The sequence below is a fragment of the Centrocercus urophasianus genome, unplaced genomic scaffold (genome assembly GCF_019232065.1).
Source record: "Centrocercus urophasianus isolate 14NV4802_14NV808 unplaced genomic scaffold, USGS_Curo_1.0 seq_10, whole genome shotgun sequence".
Taxonomy (NCBI): domain Eukaryota; kingdom Metazoa; phylum Chordata; class Aves; order Galliformes; family Phasianidae; genus Centrocercus; species Centrocercus urophasianus.
The window spans coordinates 36,722,315-36,741,761 of NW_024884142.1; the positions used below are offsets into that span (position 1 = coordinate 36,722,315).

Sequence of the window (19,447 nt, forward strand, 5' to 3'; positions counted from 1 at the left end):
GTGTATTCACAGGACATTCACAGAGCTACTAAATCCCAGTTCACGAATATAAGACAATACCTCATCTGGGCTTAGTTTTGTTTTGTTGTTCTTTTTTCCTGCCAAGTAAATACTTCACAATGCCTCTCATTGGGAGCTGTTAAAATCCTAATCTTCGCGCCTATACAGAAAAGTCAGAATCCATGGAAAGGTAACCTTTCAAATGCGATCATTTGGTATTCGGGTGTCCTGGGAATGCACTGTGGATGTACTCAGCGCATGGCCTGAGGCTCAGCTGTACCACATACACTGGAAGTCTGCAACACGGGAATGATTAAATCAAATTTATCAATCCGTATTATCTTCAGGGTTCAAACTTTTTATTTTATTCAAGTGAAGCCTAAAAATCTGAACTTGATCCAGAATGTAAAACAAGCATTCCATGGTCTCCCTGGAACTACTGTACAGTTTAGAGTTGTGCACATGAACTGTCTTAATTGGAACAAAATACTCAGATTTACTGTAAAATTAAATGCAGGCATTTCAAATAAGCACACCTTAAGGCTACCCCTGTAGTTTTAATTTCTTGAATGCTTCATTTCCTATGCATATGATTCTATATCTGATTCCCCTTTTTGCTTCCTAAATTCAGCCTTGTTCTTATTGAATTAAAAGATTTAGTTTCGGTTTTTATCATTCTTGTAACTGAACACAAGAACTCAAATGATAGAACCCCTAACAGAAAGATATTTTAACATATAGGCAGACTTTATTTGATAATAAAAACACATTTGCATACTAGTTTTCAGTACGAGCAGAAAGATTGTGGGTTTTTTTTTTTTTTTTTTTAAAGGCTGGTTCATATACATATTCATACACACAGAGCAAGCGCTAACTTTAGAAATGCTGCTGATTAAAAGTCATGTTTTTTCTTGCAATGCATATGGGTTAATTTGGAAGACCTATAAAAACAGCCTAAAAAAAAAAATCACATTGCCCTTTAGGAAACTAGATCCCTAAGAATTATTGTAGCAATATGAACTGCAGAGGAACTGAAAGGACAATGATCCTACAGTGCTACCAGATGTGTTGAGTTATTTAAGTGGGGAACAGAGAAAATGAGAGCTTTTTTTTTTCTTCTTCTTTTTTTCTTTCTTTCATTCTTTTTTTTTTTTTCCGAAGGTATCAGATAAGCACTATTCCCAAATCCAGGAGGATTGAGTATCGCCAATAGGTCTATGAAAGTCTGTAACAAAATGCCGGAGATCAGATTGTATTACAGTTTATACAAGCAACATCCCAAGATTCTTCTGATGGCTAGGACACATAATACAGATCAATCACCCGCTAAAAAATGTTATGGTTTGTGAAACAGTCCGAGCTCAGAGACCTACACTGGTAATACGAAGAGGAATTTACAAAGACACTGAGTCCTACTCTAAATGTCAAAGTGATAGTATGAACTTTTAACAATGCATCTGGCTCTGGATAACCAGACCTTTTCCTCTCTCTCCTGAAACTCTAGACTATGCAAGACCCTGTTTTGGGGTTTCTTCTTTCCATCTCTCCTCTCTTTTTAGTGCAACTCTACTCTCAAAGGCAATTTTAACTGACTTTAAAACAATCTCAGTGAAAACATTTGTGAACAATTGTACCCCTTCTCATAACTTATAAAACATCTTTGACAATTACACATTTATTAATTAGAAGATTCTATATATTAAACACCATTAGGCCTTCAGTGACATATTCTCACTAAACATTAAGAGGTTAATAACAGCAATACTTCCTTTCTTTCCAAATCTCTCCTTTTCTCTCACAAATTATTTTTCTAAGGTAAACACAAGGCCACATAGATCATTACCAAGAATGAAGTTCCAGTTTCAAGAGCACAGTGGGATGCTTGCATGCTCTGTTACTTCATCGCTCCTTAATCTGACCTGTGAAAAGTATCTGCTACATAACATCAGTGGCCTAGGGTCTTGGGTGTGGGCAAATGCAATGAAAAATGTGGAAACAGGTATTCTTCCTGTGTCCCCAACTGACAAAGAGGAAGAAATATTATTACAGATTCAGTAGTACTCATGTGGTCAATGATACACTGACTTGTTCCTCTTTCGGATTATTCATCAGAAAATCTGAAAGCAATCAAAATCCACTGTAAAATTTATTTCCTCCTGTTTTATATAAGAGAAAAAGAACAACAGGGAATTGATTTTCCCCAAAGTCATGTAACATGCCAGTGAAAGAGCAGAAAATAGTATCCAGGTCGCCTCTATTCTCATCCGTGCTTTTGTCTGACCAGTGCCCTGCTCAACTCTTCGACATTTCCAAAAAGCAAGTTTGAAGAATAGGAAAGGTAGATGAAAATCACATGCTCCAAACTGTTTTCCTTCTGTTACCATTTGAAGGTTGAGCTCCATTTTGAAGAATTTCAAAGACTGGCAAAGAGAAAAAAGAACTGCCAGAACTAGTGCTTCAAAGCAGCAGGATCTCTGAAGACCAAAGGCAGGCTATTCACAGTCTCTCTCCCCACTATTTTTCACTCCTGCACGCATTTCTGAGAAGCCTAGTCCCTCTTAGGTACTAGAGATGTGGAGGAGTAGCTTTGCATTGATAGAAAACAAATTTCCACTCCATATTTCGTTTTCCATTCTGCATCAGTATCACCCAAAGTGGTAGCAAGGAGGCCTAGTAGCAAACCAGGGTCTGGCCAAGGATTTGCAGGTGACAAGTTAAAGATGATCTCATAGATCATTTCACACTCTTTTAACACATTTTATGCAACAATTTTGCCAGTTTTTTCTTTTTCTTTTTTTTCCCCTGAAGTAGAACCTAACACATTTTGTAGAGATGTGATGGTCATAGCTGGAGGGCTGTAGTCAATGTCTCCAGGTGGGGGCTGGTGACAAGTGGTGTCCCTTGGGGGACCTGTTTTGGGACCAGTGCTCTTCAATGTCTTTATCAACAACATAGACAGATGAATTTAGTGCACACTGTCCTGGTTTTATCAGTATTCCATATCATGACATTATGCAGCAAGCTGTTCGGTGTTGGAGCAAAGCACAGGGGAAATGCATTTCCTGGGTATGAGCTCTGGCAGTCTCAGCTATTCTCACAAGGATTCCAGCTCTGTTAGAGGTGGATACACTGAGAAGAGACAAACTAAAATCTCCCAGAAGTCTCCAGAATTCCCCATATGATTTCTGAATCTGGGTGATGAGACAGAGCTCTCTGCCCTTCTAGGAGGCCAGTCTTGAGTGCTGGCCAATAAGGGCTTGGACTCTCTCTCTTTCCTCCTGTTTTCGGTTCATTTGATTTATTATTCTTAATTACTCTGTATTATCTCACATTCCGTTTAATAAATTAGTTCCCTTATCTCTGACAAGTTGTTTTTTCCTATTTCCCCTCACTTCTCCCATGGGGAGGTAGGGGTGTTGCATAATTAACTCTTCAAGCCTTGACAGCACACGCAGCACACAAAAGTCTAGTCTAGTTAGTTGTCTAGTTAGACCAGTGGCAAAGCTGATGCAACAGAAGGAAAGGATGCCATCCTGGGACCTGGACAAGCCTGAGAAATGGCCCCAAATCAGCCTAATGAGGTTCAACAAAGCCTAGTGCAAGGTGTTTGCACATGGGTCAGGACAATGCCAGATATGTGTACATACTAGGAAAAGAACTCTTTGAGAACGGCCCTGCAGAGAAGGTCTTGGAGAGGATGATGAAAAGCTTGACACAGACCATCAGTTCACTATGAACACAGGGAAAAGAAATATATGGATAAAGTTAGAATATTCCCTACTATTTAGACAGAGAAAGTATATGACACAAATTCTGGACATAAGCATGAGATGCCTGATTCCACAGCAAAGTAGAGCTCACATTCTAACTTCTTTGATACAAATACAAATAGGCTAGAAGTCTGTGCTGTGTTTCAAAACCAGAAGAGGTCTGTAGGTTTGAAGATGAGAGGTTTGGTGAAATGTATTTTGCCCTTTTTTTGGTACAGTAATTTGTTTGTTAAAAAAGCATAGCTTTAGCTCTTCAAAGTTCTTAAAATTTACTTCAAGTTCTGTCCCTTAAGCTCAGATGTTGACTGAAAAAATACAACACAGTGCTTGTAATTTTCCCGGTGGTTCAAAAAATGCTTGGGATGTTCCAATAACCGCACACTGAAATTCCTCTCTCCCTTTCCTGAATTCAGACAAATTTTTTTCGATAGGTCACTTGTGATCAACTTATAAGATAGCTCAGGATCCATAATTCTCAAATAATTCTCTCTATGCAATGACAAAGAACAGAGCCAAGTATTCATTGACACAGGAGTAGCAGCCCAGTTCTTGCTTCCAGTGCCAACAAAAAACAGCCACGTATTTTGATGAAAGTGAAATTTTAAAACAAGAATGAGTGCAGAATAAGAGACATTTTTTGGTAGGACTAGAACGCCTTCTTCAAAAGTTAGTAAATGTGACAAACTCCTTCAAATGTAGTAAAAAAAAAAATGGATCTTGAGCCACACTCATTCTTCACAGGAGTTCTGAACACACTGGATGAAAGGAAGACATTACTGCCATCAGCTTAGCAACTCAAGCACTCATCTTTGAAATATTTTTTTCAAGTTCACTCCAACACAACACTGAATATTTTTCCCATTTCCCTAGTTGAAAGACAGAATGAATTTGAGTTCCATTCAATACGTGGTGTTTTTTAATTTTAGTTTTTTAAATTCAGCATCCGAACTGGAATTGATTATACAGATTATTTAGAAGCAGCAGCACTGTATCTCTCCAGACTCAAACAGATATTTCAAGGGGAATGTCAGGGAAAGGATGACCCTTTGGGGAGAAGTGGGAAACAGCAGTAGGGAGAACACAACAACAGGTAAGCCTTTGCTCCTCATCCTTCCCAATTTGAAAAAATTCTGTAGCTTTGCCAAATCCCTTTCAAGAAGAGCCATGAGTTATTCCTTTCCTTCTTAGTCTGTCTTTTTGGGCTGCTGATCTTGAAATGATACTCTTTCCTTAGACATCCGCTGTGACCCTACCCCTTGCTGCTGGGGAACAAAATTGAAGATGTTGCAAGACTTCACCGTCCAAGTAAATAAGAAAATTGTATAGTCGAGAAACATCAAATATAAGGATAAAAGTTCCTTCAATATACATTTGACTATATTGCTATTTTTTCTCCTCTCAAAACAAGTTTTAATTTTTGGAAATATTTCACACACAAAAATTCAATGAAAAGTTCTTAAAATTGTATACTCTCCTGCATTTGACACAGACACACTGCCACACTAAGAAGCTACAGATGAAACTCAATAAGCAGGTGAAATTGGATTTTGATTGTTCAATAATATCTAAAAAAAAGGAGAGTAAAAACTCTAGGGAATGCCAAGAATACTGAAACTTAATTTTCTTTCCTGGTGATTTCCTGAAACATCATTAGTCATACATGTAGAGAGGCATGCCAGCTAAAAGATTTTGTTATCTTTATTGTACCCTTGGATTTACTTATTTGAGCTTTTTTCTTTCTTTCTTTCTTCCTTCTTTTTTATTTTTTTCTTAAGCAGCCACTCTTCCTGTTGAAGCACATGAAAAGGACTCCTCACAGCAATCTGCTTTCTAAGCAAATTTTAAATGCTCTTTGAAAACAAATTTATAGTTTTCTTTACTCTATTAACAATGAAGGAAGAAAAATACAAGGCACAAAGTACACACATCACCCACACATACAGCTTGATAAAAAAGGTACTTCCTAGCCATAAGTATATGCATTTATATTCACATTCAAAACAATATATAGATATTCAAAATAAATATCAGCAGACAATTTGAACATTGTTAATATTTGTAATACATAACTTCAGGTCAGTTTATCTTGAGGCTTTTCCACAATGTTACATGTCTCCTTTTTGTACTGATGTAACACTATCCACAGAAGGGGTTTACACAAGCATGAAGACTCTCAGTGCATAATTCAGTTATTTTCCTGAAAGATAACAAAACTAACAGAAGAAATGCTGCTATCTCTTTCCTCCCTTCAACTGGTTTCTTACACAGTATACTAATATCTTCAGATATCTTTACATATCTTTGCACTGAAGCGCTCAGCCATCTATTATTGAGTGACTCGGATTAAAGAAGTATGTGATTCCTTCAACTTGACCTTTTTGGAAGGGGTATCTATTTCACTGCATGTCTTACATACAAAAACAGTGAACAAGGATGGTACTGGGACTACAGGGCACTGAGCTATAAAACCCTCCTGATCAATAAATGATGCAAGAGAGCATGGTTGAAAAAACACTATGCCCAGTCATGCTGGGGCAGACAACCATTACAGCGGAGTGTTTTCACAAATAAACTGTGGATTAAACTGAACAAAAAATTTTTTTGATCAGCTTCAGGTTGACAAAAATGATTAACTGCAAGTGGTATTAACTATTTTGCAGAGACTATGTCTGAATAAATGTGGATCAGCAGTAGTATCATGTAGCATCTGACAGATGGAATCAACTAAACCAAGCTGCAGATGTTTGTTAAACTAGCAAATCAACAGCCTGTTCTGATGTACCAGGGAGCAGAAATCAGATTCTAAACTTGCAGTGAAATGCTGCTGAACTTCAAAACGCTATTATTAACCAGCAGTTCCTGTCAATCCAAAAATAAAATCCTCTTGCTAGCCAACAGGAGCATTTTATTTAAAAATACAATTAATTTATCTACAAAATTGCTATCATATTATGTACTTAATTGCATTATTGAAGTAAAGCCCCTCCTGATATAAAGGCACTAACCAAAAATTTCTTCACTCTGGGAAGGTCTGCTTCAAAGACTAGCACTCCTGCAGTGCAAGAAGAGGGGAGGATACTTAATCTATCACCCTACTTACAACATACGTTTTTTCCTAGCAGCACACTGTGTAAAAACATCTGCAGGGAAGGAATGAAGAAAACAGAGCTAAATTCTTCTCAGTGGTGCCCACTGAAAGGATGAAGCAATGGGCACAAATTAAAACATATGAAATTCCATCTGGACACACGATAGCGCTTTACAGTAAGGACAGTCAAACACTGGAACAGGCTGCTCAAAGGGGCTGTCTCCATTAAGAGACAAAGCTCCAAACCCCAGATGGACATGGCTTCGCTGGACAACCCACTCTGGGTGCCCCTGCTTGAGTCCAGGGCTTGGCCTAGATGACCTCCATAGGTTCCTTTCAACCGCAACCACTCAGTGATAGTAGCAGCTGTCTGAGAAGGACCACAGCTGATTTTGCATACGCACCTCTGCAGCACAAGTAACAACAAGAATTTTCTCTTTAAAGAAAGAGAACTAGCACTACAAAGCAGATGCTAAATACTCTGTTAGGAAACAGTAAATATTAGTGTATGCCCTGGGAAGAGATTTCCCTTCCGTGAGCAGCCAGGCTCTTGAGAGACTAAGAGAGGCAATCCAGACAAATCTTAGATTTCCATCAGTATTGCTCAGTGTTGAATTGCAAACGAATCATTACAAAAATCTAATTTCACTTTTTAAAAGCATATTCCTTACTGAAGTTGTACTTCAGGTGGACATCCGACTATGCACTGTCACTTTCCGTTTGCAAAATCATTTCTTAGCTGTGTTGTTAGAAAATAATAGAAGTCCACCTCTTGAACAAATGTGTCCTAAGACCCTATCCAAGGAAAGATGAGTGTCAAAATGCATTAAGTCCTCAGTCAAAAAAGGCTCTTTGAGAAAAAACTGTCAATACAGTATTTCACCACAAACAGATCTGATTGTTGCTCACCCTGCTACATACTCTCAATATGAATCTTCTATTACAGTTAAGAAACAGGCTTTAAATAAAGCCAAGAAAACAGAACTTGTGATATTCCACTGTTAGAGCTATAAAAAGAACAGAGGTGATATGCAAATATCGCTGACTGAGGAGATCACTTCTTGCAATTTTATGAAAAATCTACTTTCATTTGATAATTTCTGTGTGAACTAAAACTTTTTAGCATTGAACTTGCCTGTGATGATTATTCACGGCAGTGGAGGAAAAGCTGCACTGAACATCCATGCTTTAAGAAACCTGGACGGTGACAGTATCATTTTAGTGTTAGTTCTCTTCACTGTTTTTATAAATGATCTGGATGTAGCACTCAAGTGCATACTAATTAAGTTTGCAGATGATTGTAAATTGGGAGGAGCTGTTGACTTCCCTGAGGGCTGAGGGGCCTTGTAGAGAGAGATCTTGACAAACTGGAGGTGCTTGGCATGCATCAGCCACATGAAGTTTAACAAGAGCAAGTGCTGGATTCTGCAGCTGGGATGCAGCAACCCTTGTGGTATATTTTTGGCAAAGATCTTCAGTCTGAGACTTGATGATTCACAGCAATGTCTATGAGAATGTACTTAGCTACCAGTTTCATTTTCAGCCCTTCCACGTTCTGCAGCAGTCGCTCTGCTACAAGGCACTGGTTGTAAGTCATATGTATGTCCATAAGGGAAATGGTGGAATTTTCTCTCTATTTTTTAAACTAATTTTTCATGCAGAAGTGGGAGGACAGAAAAATCTAAACACAAAATTTTCCAGCACTGCCATGGCCAAGAACCACAGGAAAACTCTTTCAATAGAGATGTATTTTACAGAAGCAAACCTAATCCCAGCGGAGACTAGTTTTGGAAAAGTTTATTGTATTAGCTTTAAAATCAGTGCAGGTGCAAAAGGTGACTAAGGTAAGAAAAGACCTACATGTAGAACACACTGATTAGGAAGCAAAACCAAATTATGCAGTTGTAATCCCCAACCCCATGTTCACTGCAATGCAAGAGAACTCTTTTACAGATCATCAAAAAGGAGACTGTTTCTAACCTATTACTGCAATTACAGATTAATTCTAATTTTTAGAATTTCATTTAAATTAATAAGTTAATAAGCTGTGTCACCTAATCCTCCAATTTAACTTCTCCAAAAGATTACTTTTCAAACATATAATCACAGCCATTAAGGTAATGAAATTCTACAAGTATTTTATTACCAGTTACAGATAGCAAAAGTGAAACAGAAAAAAAAATGAAAAAGATTCAGAAAACTGAATGCCTCATTTGCTCATGAGTTATTTTAAGAGGCTATAAATTTACTTCTTGAAAACAAAGGCAAATGACGTGCTTACTAAGAAAGTATTCCACTGACACAGACGTGCAAAGGGGCAGTGGGGACTGCAGAAAGAACTAATTAAGAGATTCACAAGCATAATTCTACAATTTTATCATTATCACCATGAGAACTGTTAAATCTACTGATAGCAGAAAGGCTAGACAAAAGTTTTAAGGTAGTGCCACGGGAGAAGAAAGACATTATCAAGTATCAATTCAAATAATTGTTAATCTTTTGCCTTTAATATGCAGGATTTCAAATTCATTTCTCGGAATGATGTGAATTACTGGATTCTGGTACACTCTAAGAATATTAAATAACTGTATTCTTAGTTGACTTATTATAACAACTCATTTTTCAGTACTGAAAACTTCTTGCATTCTTCAATAGAATTTATGATAAGCTGTATACTAATACTGAGATACTCTGAAATACAGAACTACTTTCTTAGTTTTGCCCAAACAAAAGCTTTATTTTATAACAACTCTCAATCACGACAGTTGTGGTGTCTTATGTCATCTCATACTAGGTTAAGTGTTCAAAACACACTTGGTTTCCTTCTCCTCCATTTCCCAGAGAAAACAGTGCTCCTTAATCATAACTTTCTGTAAATACTTTCAGAATTCTTCAATCCTACCTGCAATTTTCAGTAGTGTCTGTCTTTCAGACACAATTCCATGACACTCCTAAATACTAAATTATACTCAAACCACTCAGCAATATAGAAGCAGCCCTACTCCCCACTCAGTGCAGTATGCTCCCTCAGACGAAGGTACAGCAAGACAGACAATGCTAAGTTAGTTAATTCTGAAGCTCATTTTAATTCTTTTTTTTTCCCCCTCTCAAAAAATCATTTAAAAAAGGGGAAACCCTTTACTCTTCACTGGTACCAAGGAATCAAGTCCCTCAAATTCAAATCCCATGCCCCTTCCCCTCCACGTAGGACCACAAGTGCGGCTATGTAAGCATAAACCAGGGCTCAAGATAAGCAGAACTCTGAGGAAGCAAAGTGCACGTTCAGACTGTTTCAATAGAAGGATCTACACGAATAACTTGCTAACATTTACGCTAACACAAGTCCTATCTTGTAAATAACACACGCATTTAGGAGCACATCAACTTAACATAAGGAAATGCATCCACTATGTAAGTACTGCAACTGTGTTACTGTTCATTTATAAACAAATAATGCCTAATAAAACAACTCTCTGTGATGTGGTCTGCTGGCAGAGCTCTGCACTGACAGACAAGATTCCTGAACTCAATTCCAAGCTTTCATGCTGCAGATTTGAAGTGCTTTGGTGCAGCTCAATCATTCCAACAAAAGCTCGTAGAATTACAGAGGGAAGAACAGTGCCACTCCAAAAATTTCAGTAAGAAGTACAAAGAACATGACCCTTACAGGTATGTCAAAGTGTTTTGGATTAAGCTTTTTTTTTTTCTCCTTTTTTTTTTTTTTTTTTTTTTTTTCCTTCTAAGAGATATGCCTTCCTGTCTGTCTATGGAGTTATGGAGTTGCAAGCAAATATATTTAGATTCTTTTATCATTTCTTTAGCCATCACTACATTACAGTAGGCATTGCACTAAAATGACTGATTTCATCCTTCTTGAGTTCTACGTGTCACTGCCTTCAGACTGTGGGAGCATCAAAGCTGGTCACAACTACATCTTTAATGCACTCTATCTATAGTTTGATAAGAGAACTTACATTAGAGATGATCTAACAAGCTCCAGCTTTAAAGCTGCAACAAGTTTCACTCACCTCATCTGTAATATATCCTAATAAAGAAAAATATTTGACAACACCCTGGTCAATATTCACATATCACTTGAGTTAAAAATGTCCTTATGACACTTCTTGCTAACAGATGGCAAAACTACAATTAATGCCTGCTACGTTTGCTGCATTCACATTTGAACACCAGTCTACAATTACTATAAGAGGTTAAGGTTACTTAGGCAGAACCCAAAGACCAAACTAATACCTTTCATTACTAAAGAAGCACTGTCACACAACAAAATCTTGCTAGCAATTTCAACCCATGGCTAAACAAAGCAAGATCAGATATGTTAAGGTCACATCACCTTCAAAAGGCAACAAAGAACCAACCAATTTTTCTTTAAGCACACTGGAGATACCGTCATTTGTTAGTTAAGCATCATTTGCTTTTCTGTTTCTCCCACAATACACATGTTTACAATGACTTCTAAAATAAATTCTAAAATCAAAACACCATAAAACAAGAAAACCTCTCAAGCAACCCCCTCCCATCATCCCAAATAAACATCCCAGTCCAACAAATCAGCACGTTACCAGATGTTACCGTGTAATTTTTAACTAGCAAAAAACCCCATCCTCTTCCTTGTTGAGGGCTAATAATTTCTAAAACCACTGCCAATACATCATCTACTAAAAAATCCCACCCAGATGCTCTTTGTGCTCAATTCAGTTTTAAAATCCAATGTCCAATCTACTATAGGGTGCAATTATGGAATAAGGTTATATCCATATTATCTTCAATCAACAACACAACTTACCATGATAATCACAAAGCCAAGAAAAGCCACTATCAAAAGTACAAGAAAAAAGGCAGTCAAAAAATTAACATGAAAGAACAGAAAATATGCAATCTGATCAATGTAAGACTTTACAGCTGAAGAAATCACCATTCATTTGAAACAGATTTTATTATTCAAATCAACTGAGAACTTTTCTGTAATTTACACAAATATAGCACACAGTTGCCCTTCTGTAGCTTTTTTTTTTGAATGTTTTTCAATTAATGCCAACTTTGTAATCATAATTAATGTCTCAATTTCACAGAGTAGAAAATGAGAATGCTTTCTTCCAAATTATTGTGTGTGTTCAAACAACAAATTTTATGACTTTACCACAACACAAAAACAGTATTTGTATTATAGGAGGCTGTACTGTTTCTGGCATCATAATTGACATTTCAAGAAATCCTCAGCATTTGTAGCACACGCATAAAAAACAAACAAAAACACCCAACCCCCACCCAAAAAAGCAACCCTCCACCTCAAAAATCTCCTTTTGCATAACATTAGCAAATGTATGAATGAGAACTATGAGCATTTGATTTCAAAAAAAGAAAAAAGCCCACAAACCCTGAGCCCTGAATTAACATCAGTGCAGTTATATTCTACAGCACTAGCAAGAAGAGGAAAATTACTACAAATTAACAACAACAATTCCTATATTTAATGTTATTTAAAAATCAAAGTGTTACCTAAGGCAATTACCTTGCAGCCTTTTAATATCTACAGGGAAAAGCCTAAGGGAAAATAATTGACTTTGCTAATTTTACCCTTGGCAATTATAAAATAGCTCTGCATTTCATTATGACTACAGAATTTCACATCTAATTGTCAGCCCCGAGAGAAGCAAAGAGATAAATGCATCATATGCAAGCTTAGACAAGAGTTTAATGGCACAATAAAATTATCTTGGTAGCAGTGGTACCAGGTAATGTTCAAATCCCCTTTAAATTCTAGATGATACAACAATTATGCATGCCTAAATAGAGGTTATAGTCTACCACGGTCAGTGCCACGTACAATGCATGCTGCTCATTTCACCAGCCAATTTGATGAGCTATCAAACGAGTGCTAGCAAAAAGCAGCACTGAGATTTTTACTTTTTCCATCAAAGAAAACAAAACATTATGAAGGAAAAAAGTCACAGTTATTTCACACTGCTGAAAAACAGATGCCAGATTTGAAAATTCATCATTTACAAAAGAATAAATACAGTATGTTTAAATCATTGCACCTGTCAAGAAATTTCTATAGCTTGTACTTCAATTTTTCTAACTTTGCTAGTGGGGTTAGACATATGAAAAAGAATAATTTACTAAGTCAATCAGTTCCCATAATGGCATCCCACTTATCGCATCTAGAAGCTATGAAAGTATTTAGATGTCAGAAAAATGAAAAAAGTGCTAAAATGTTTTGGCAGGATTTTTCAGACATACAATATGATTACTTCTTAAAAAATAGTAAGGAAAAAAAGGGAGGGGGAAATATTTCTTTGCACTTGTGTTTCATTTCACTGTAGGCTTGCTTCCTGGCAAGCCTTAAGGGAGTTGTTGCTGCAATACTTAATGATGGAATAAATGCAAAGTAGTAGATGCTGCATTTTATAAAATGTTCCCACAGAAGAGGAAACAACAACAACAAAAAATTAAGTAGAGTTAAATGCTTTGCTTTGTTTTCAGATTCTTATTATGTACGAAAAAAATTAATGGACACAAATCAACAATAATTATTAAAACTACCACCCATTTTTATTACGGTATACCTAAAACTCTTCACAAAACTTCTAAAAAATATTTACGATCGGTTCTCCCTGTAGCAGCTTAACCCAATATTCAAGCAGATTGACACCTGATCTCTTGCCCTTCTTCTGAATATCAGCTCTACACTGTGAAATGACACCACATTTGTGACACATTGTCATAACGATGATCAAAGCAGTATATACAGGAAATACTCAACTGTAACCATCATGAGGAACTTCAGAAGAAGTTAAAAACGATGCACTCATTAAGCTAAGAATTAAAACTGTGTTGATCATTGACATTCATACACATGACATGCTTATTTTCCATTAAGATATGCAAGAAATGTTCACGTGAATTAAGGTTTCCCTATCAAGAAGAACAGTTTTCAGTCCACAAAACTCCAGCCATACACGTAGCTAGGTGATACACACTAGACTGCAGAGGGATGCTCATGAATCTCTCTCCACCATGACAAATTTTAAGGAGAAGCTAGACAAATCAAGAATGATTTTGTGCAGCTGATTCTGTCTGGGGACAGAAAAACCAACCAGAAAGATGATTTCTCAAGTTTTCCATCAGATTCATTTTGTAAGATCACACATATACACAACTTGTTCATCATGAAAAACATTGCCTATTAGGTTTGGTGGATTAGCTGACTTGCAGATGCCTTTTGGAAGCCAGTACGTCCATGTTAATTGGGCAATCCAATACTCAAGGATGACCAAATGCCTAACAAAATAATTTTATTACCTGAGAGCTGCATACACAAGAGGTTAAGTGTCTTCCCTTATGAATTCTCTACGACAGTCAAACTTTTCACAAAGCTGAAGGTGAAACACCAAACCAAAAGTGCCTGCAGACGGCAGCCTGCTAGAGGGGCTCTACTTCAAGGTGTCACAAGGATGCCACAGCACACAGCTAAAATCCACCAAACTAACCAGTCATTCATCACTACCTATAGCTACATTGCTTCAGAACATCCACTGAAGCTGTCAGCACAGCAATTCTACACGATAGTGGTAGACATTCACAGCAGTAGCATACTGTTAATCCATCCACAGCTACAGTATAAGCATGCTGATTTTTAAAGGGTGTTCCACAGATAAACAACACACCATAACTAAGCCGATTTTCTAATGGACTTCTGTTTTAGAAGATTTACTAATAGTTGCTTTGGCAGTAAAAGAATTTTTATTTTTTATTTTTACCTTGGTATTCTGTAACTGAGCAAGACTTGTGCAAGCATTTGCGAGCAGAAAATCTCCACTCAGAACAGCCATTTTATTCCCAAATTGCATATCCTTCAGCGGGCCATCACAGGACTTGAGCTCACCAATGTTCACTATGCCTCGATGCACCAGAAAGGCAGTGTGGATCAGTTCCGTAATCTCTGCAAGACTTCTTTGACTGAAAGTAAAGAAAAAGTACAATTACTTTGAAGCTATGAATAAAATAAAGATTTCAGGGGGGAAAAAATAGGCCATGCTAAGCTATACGCTAAGGTAATATTTATTTATTTTCAGATGCAACATTAAGCATAGACAGAATCACATCACACCACCAAGAATTTCCAGATAGGCTGCTGGTACCATTGGTTCTGCTCCGGGGAACACTGCCTTTTGTTTGAATTCTCCAAAAGAACAAAGCTAAGTAATCAATATGGTTCTCACCGCATTTTCTTTTTAGTTTTGTCTGCAGAAGCTTGAGGGACAACAGCGTGAAGAAATTAGAATAATAGAATCATAGAATCACTCAGGTTGGAAAAGACCGTAAAGAACATCAAGTCCAACCACAGCCAAACCAGACTACCCTAACTCTAAGAACCCTCTGCTAAATCATGTCCCTGAGCACCACATCCAAGCAGTTTTTAAACACATCAGGAATGGTGACTCAACCACCTCCATAGGGAGCCTATTCCAGTGCTTAAATTGCCAAACAGAAAGTGTCAGTGGGAATGAACGAAGGACGAGCAAGCTAATGTGAACACTCTAAGAATGCTACAGTAAATGACTGCTCAATTTAGAGTTAAATTAATAACAGGATACTTTGCAGTTCCATAACATCAAGGAGGGTGGGAGACAGCCAGACATATGGTGCACTAGTGACATTTCACTGGTCAGAAGACACAGTGATTCTTGTCCAGCACAGGAACAGGTCAGATTTTATTTGGGTAGCTTCACAAATTGTTTCTCATTCCAACTCACAATGTGCTACCCTCTGAACTCTGGAGCTTCATCCCTGTGAGAACCCCCGCATCAGGCACAATATTTTCACTTTCCTGAGATGAGACTTGCCCTCTATTTTCACTACTTTTTTTTTTTGGAAAAGGCATGAGAAGAGCCAGGTAACCAGTTCTCTTTCTTCTCCTCCTCCTAATTTGGTGCTGTACCCTAGTGACTGCCCCAGGGGCCCCAGGATGAGTTCCTCCCTTGCTCCCACCCACAGCAAGTGATGAGCTGTCAGCAGGCAGAGATGAGGGGAGGGAACAGAGCAGCAGGCAGCAGCACTTTGCCCTGCTGGTTCTGCTCAGCTAGATATGCACAGGGCTGCTCTGATGGAATCATCAGCGTGTTCATGTTTTTTCACATTCAAGCAGTTCCCTCTGTGTGACAGAGACTTAATGTTATCAGCAAAAACATAATGTACATCCTTGATTATAAGGTCTTTAAGTTGAATTGCAACCTAGTACAACAGTACTGGTGAGGCAGTGGCACAGGCTGCCCAGGGAGGTGGTGGAGTCACCACCCCTGGAGGAGTTCAAAATACGTGTAGATGTGGCGCTGAGTGACGTGGTTGTTAGTGGGCACAGTGGTGATGGGCTGGAGGTTGGACTAGGTGATCTTAGTGGTCTTTTCAACTTTAATGATTCTGTGCTCCCTGTGCTTATTCCAATACTGACTAAGCCCCGATTTACTGAGTAAATAAACTGCCTCACATGTTCACATATACATATACTGCACATATGCATATACAGGTTAGGTTCTGGTTCAGCACTTGCAAAGCACTGAGTAAATCAATATTTTTCCTCTGGCTGGTGCAGATGTGTTGCACCCACCGAAACTGACCTGAATGCAACTAACCTCCTGCCCAAATGACTGCAGACACAATGATGCCCAGCAGCACCTGCTTTGGGCCCACAGGCTGTGGCAGCCAGCAGAACAAGAAGTCAGCAAAGCCATGTGGGCTCTGTGGCATGGCAGGGTGGGCGAGTGGGAAAAGTGGAAGCTGTAGTCCCCAGCGTGTTTTGTCACACAGAAAGCAAAGTTGTTTTAAAAGTCACCATTTCTGCTTCATGTGAAGACACTGTGAAAACAAAACAGCTGGCCATTCTCCCTTTAGACAGGAAAATTGGAGGTTGACAGTGTTTTTCAAAGAGGAAAAGCAGCCTCTACAGCCTTCATCCACAGAGCAGTACTGTAATGCTGCTGGCTTGTCTCTAACAAAGGGTTAACAGAATTGCCAGCTTGGAGGAAAGGACTAACAAGACATCCCAATGCTCCTGCTGTCACTGTCACAGCAGCCCTTGGAGGAAATGTCCCTATCAATTCGGTTTATCAGATGGACAGCTGATCAACATGAAACAGCCTTGCTCTGGGCAGACTGAGCTGAGCTACCTGGCATGAATAGCAATGAGGGCCCGCTGCCCGCAGCCAACCCTGCCACCTCAGGCTGCACAGATCCCAGGACATATGGGGATCCCTGGTGACGAGCAAAGCGCTGTCGCCAGCTCCAGTGATGGTTCATTTCCCCCAGCTGAAAGCAGACATTAATATCCTGAGGAGACTGGGCCCGCCTCTGCGACCTCCAGCCATTGAAGCAAAGCAGCAACTGTCCCATTTCTTCCTTTAATAAGCTTTTAATGAAGGAAATCAAAATCTCCTCTTTGACTTCAGCATTGCTCTTCATTCTAAGGTTACACAAATACATCAGTGTCACGCTTTCCAAATGCACAGGATCTAGATGTTTTCATTCCATTTTTTTATAATCCATTTGTTCTCGTAACGACACTCGTATTATTTGTGCTAACAAGAGAACCGTATTACGAAGATAATCTGCATCTAATCCTGATCTTACACACTGCTCTGCTACCCTCTCTCTTGAGTCAGCTAAAGATAGAAGAAACAAAGCCACTGTAAAAATCCCAGGCAATGCCTTTCCTAATGTCTTTCTGTGATAACACCCACAATACTGAGGCACTAAATGGACTCCACGGTGCTGCTATGGATACAAAGGAGGTCTTGACGTGACTTTGAAAAGTACAGCACCCAACAAACAGGCACACACAACGCAAAAAAACAAACTAAAACAAATCAACACCCAACACTGTTATGAACTTGCTACTGAATGCCCGAAGCAATACCATACACGGCTTTCTCAATCTGAGGTACAATTCAGCGATTCAATAGTTCTGTGTTTGAAAGCACATAATCCCCACATACAAAAAGCTAGTGTTGGAAGAAATGCTGGACTTATGACAGAAACATCTGATAGAGTACCAAGGCAGAACAATAGGGCAACCAGATTATGAACTCCTGCTGCTTCCATTCTCATATAACAAAAAGGGAGCGCAGTAGCCACCAGAATCACTGACATCACAAGGTAGCACCCAGAAAACAATCGGCTTTTTATATTTTTTTTTTCCAATATGAAAGTTTGTGTGTTGTTAAAATAGAAGCAGAAGTGTTTTTCCATCAAATGTCAACAAACTTCCATTTATCTTTCATGCCCTTTGCCACTAAAGCAAGGACACACTGCAAACCACCACCAACTGCCCCAGAGACCCAAATTCTAGCCATAACATTGCAAGAGATTGTATTATTTCAATCTCCACAAGTCACTCAATCTCCTCTTTCTCCCTTTGCAGAAAATGACCCACGTGTAATGATATCATTCCAGAAAGGATGGTACAGAGGCTTGACAGAACAAGGAAGACCTTAACAAGAAGTTTTGATGGGTCACAGTCAAACAGGTACAAGTTCCGCTGTTAGCTGCATTACCTATGTGGGGTTAAAAAAACAGCCCTCTCCCTCCACCTCAACTAAGAGAATCACAGGATGGGACTTCTGTACTCAACCAGCCCAACCCCTGCTCCAGCAGGGACACTCACAGCAGGGTGCCCAGGCCCACATCCTGGCAGCTTCTGAAGATTTCCATGGAGGAGAGAGCCTCCGGGCAGCTTGTGAGCAGGACAAGACAGACTGGTTCATTAGCCTTTCAAGCCAATTACTGTCTACAGTTTTAGTGAATATCTATTTTCTCTCTTCCAGTCTTTAGTAAGATCCTTGAGTTTGTTTACAGTTCTTTTCTTGCTCTACTCTTCATGAAAATCTCAATTCAGAGCTTTGTATTGCCTGAGGCATACAAAATGAGGCAGCATCAACACTGTCTCTTGTTTTTTTGCTCACTCCTTGTTTATGCAAGTTTAAAGCACCTGTATAACTAATCTAAACGTGTGTAAAGTAGCACATCATGGTTGGAAATATCCTGAAAAGTAGAAAGGAAACACGGATATTTCTAAGAGTCAATAACACCGCCTTCTCAGCAAGGTCTGGAACTACGCTGACTCTGGGACTGTGAAACAGTAGCTTGCAGGAAAATACTAGGAAGATACAAAATTGAGTTACATAGAGCATTGTATCTCACATCAGAATAAGGAGAGCTATTTCTGTTCTTTGCTCCTTTGCCCCAGTAAATTCAACACAGACCTTTGGCATTCAAGTATGTTTTGGTGAAATTTGATAAACTGCTGAACATACTTCAACAAATCCTTCAGATCTGCCCTTATAAACCGACCCAGGAGGTGCAACAGTGTGCTGCTGTGACACCATCAGCCCAGGGAAGGAAGACAGCTTCTATATGAAACCCACGCACAGGTAGGCACCAGACCCATGGAGAAGAATAAGGCAAACACTTTGTAATTATGCTCCTAAAAGAAAAAAAGAAAAAAGAAAAAGAAAAAAAAAGAAAAAAAGAAGAAAAGAAAAAAAGAAAAAAAAAAAAAAAAAAAAAAAAAAAA

At 38.6% G+C, this 19,447-nt stretch overlaps 1 protein-coding gene across 3 annotated transcripts in view; it reads right to left on the bottom strand.

The window, feature by feature from the left end:
• Positions 1-19,447, bottom strand: part of PDSS2 (decaprenyl diphosphate synthase subunit 2) — a 66,364-nt gene that overhangs the window by 26,289 nt on the left and 20,628 nt on the right. For all 3 annotated transcript variants that reach the window (XM_042815711.1, XM_042815701.1, XM_042815720.1), the window contains exon 2: positions 14,640-14,838. In XM_042815711.1, coding sequence (XP_042671645.1) covers positions 14,640-14,838 — 199 coding nt within the window. The remainder of the gene's footprint in view (positions 1-14,639; positions 14,839-19,447) is intronic.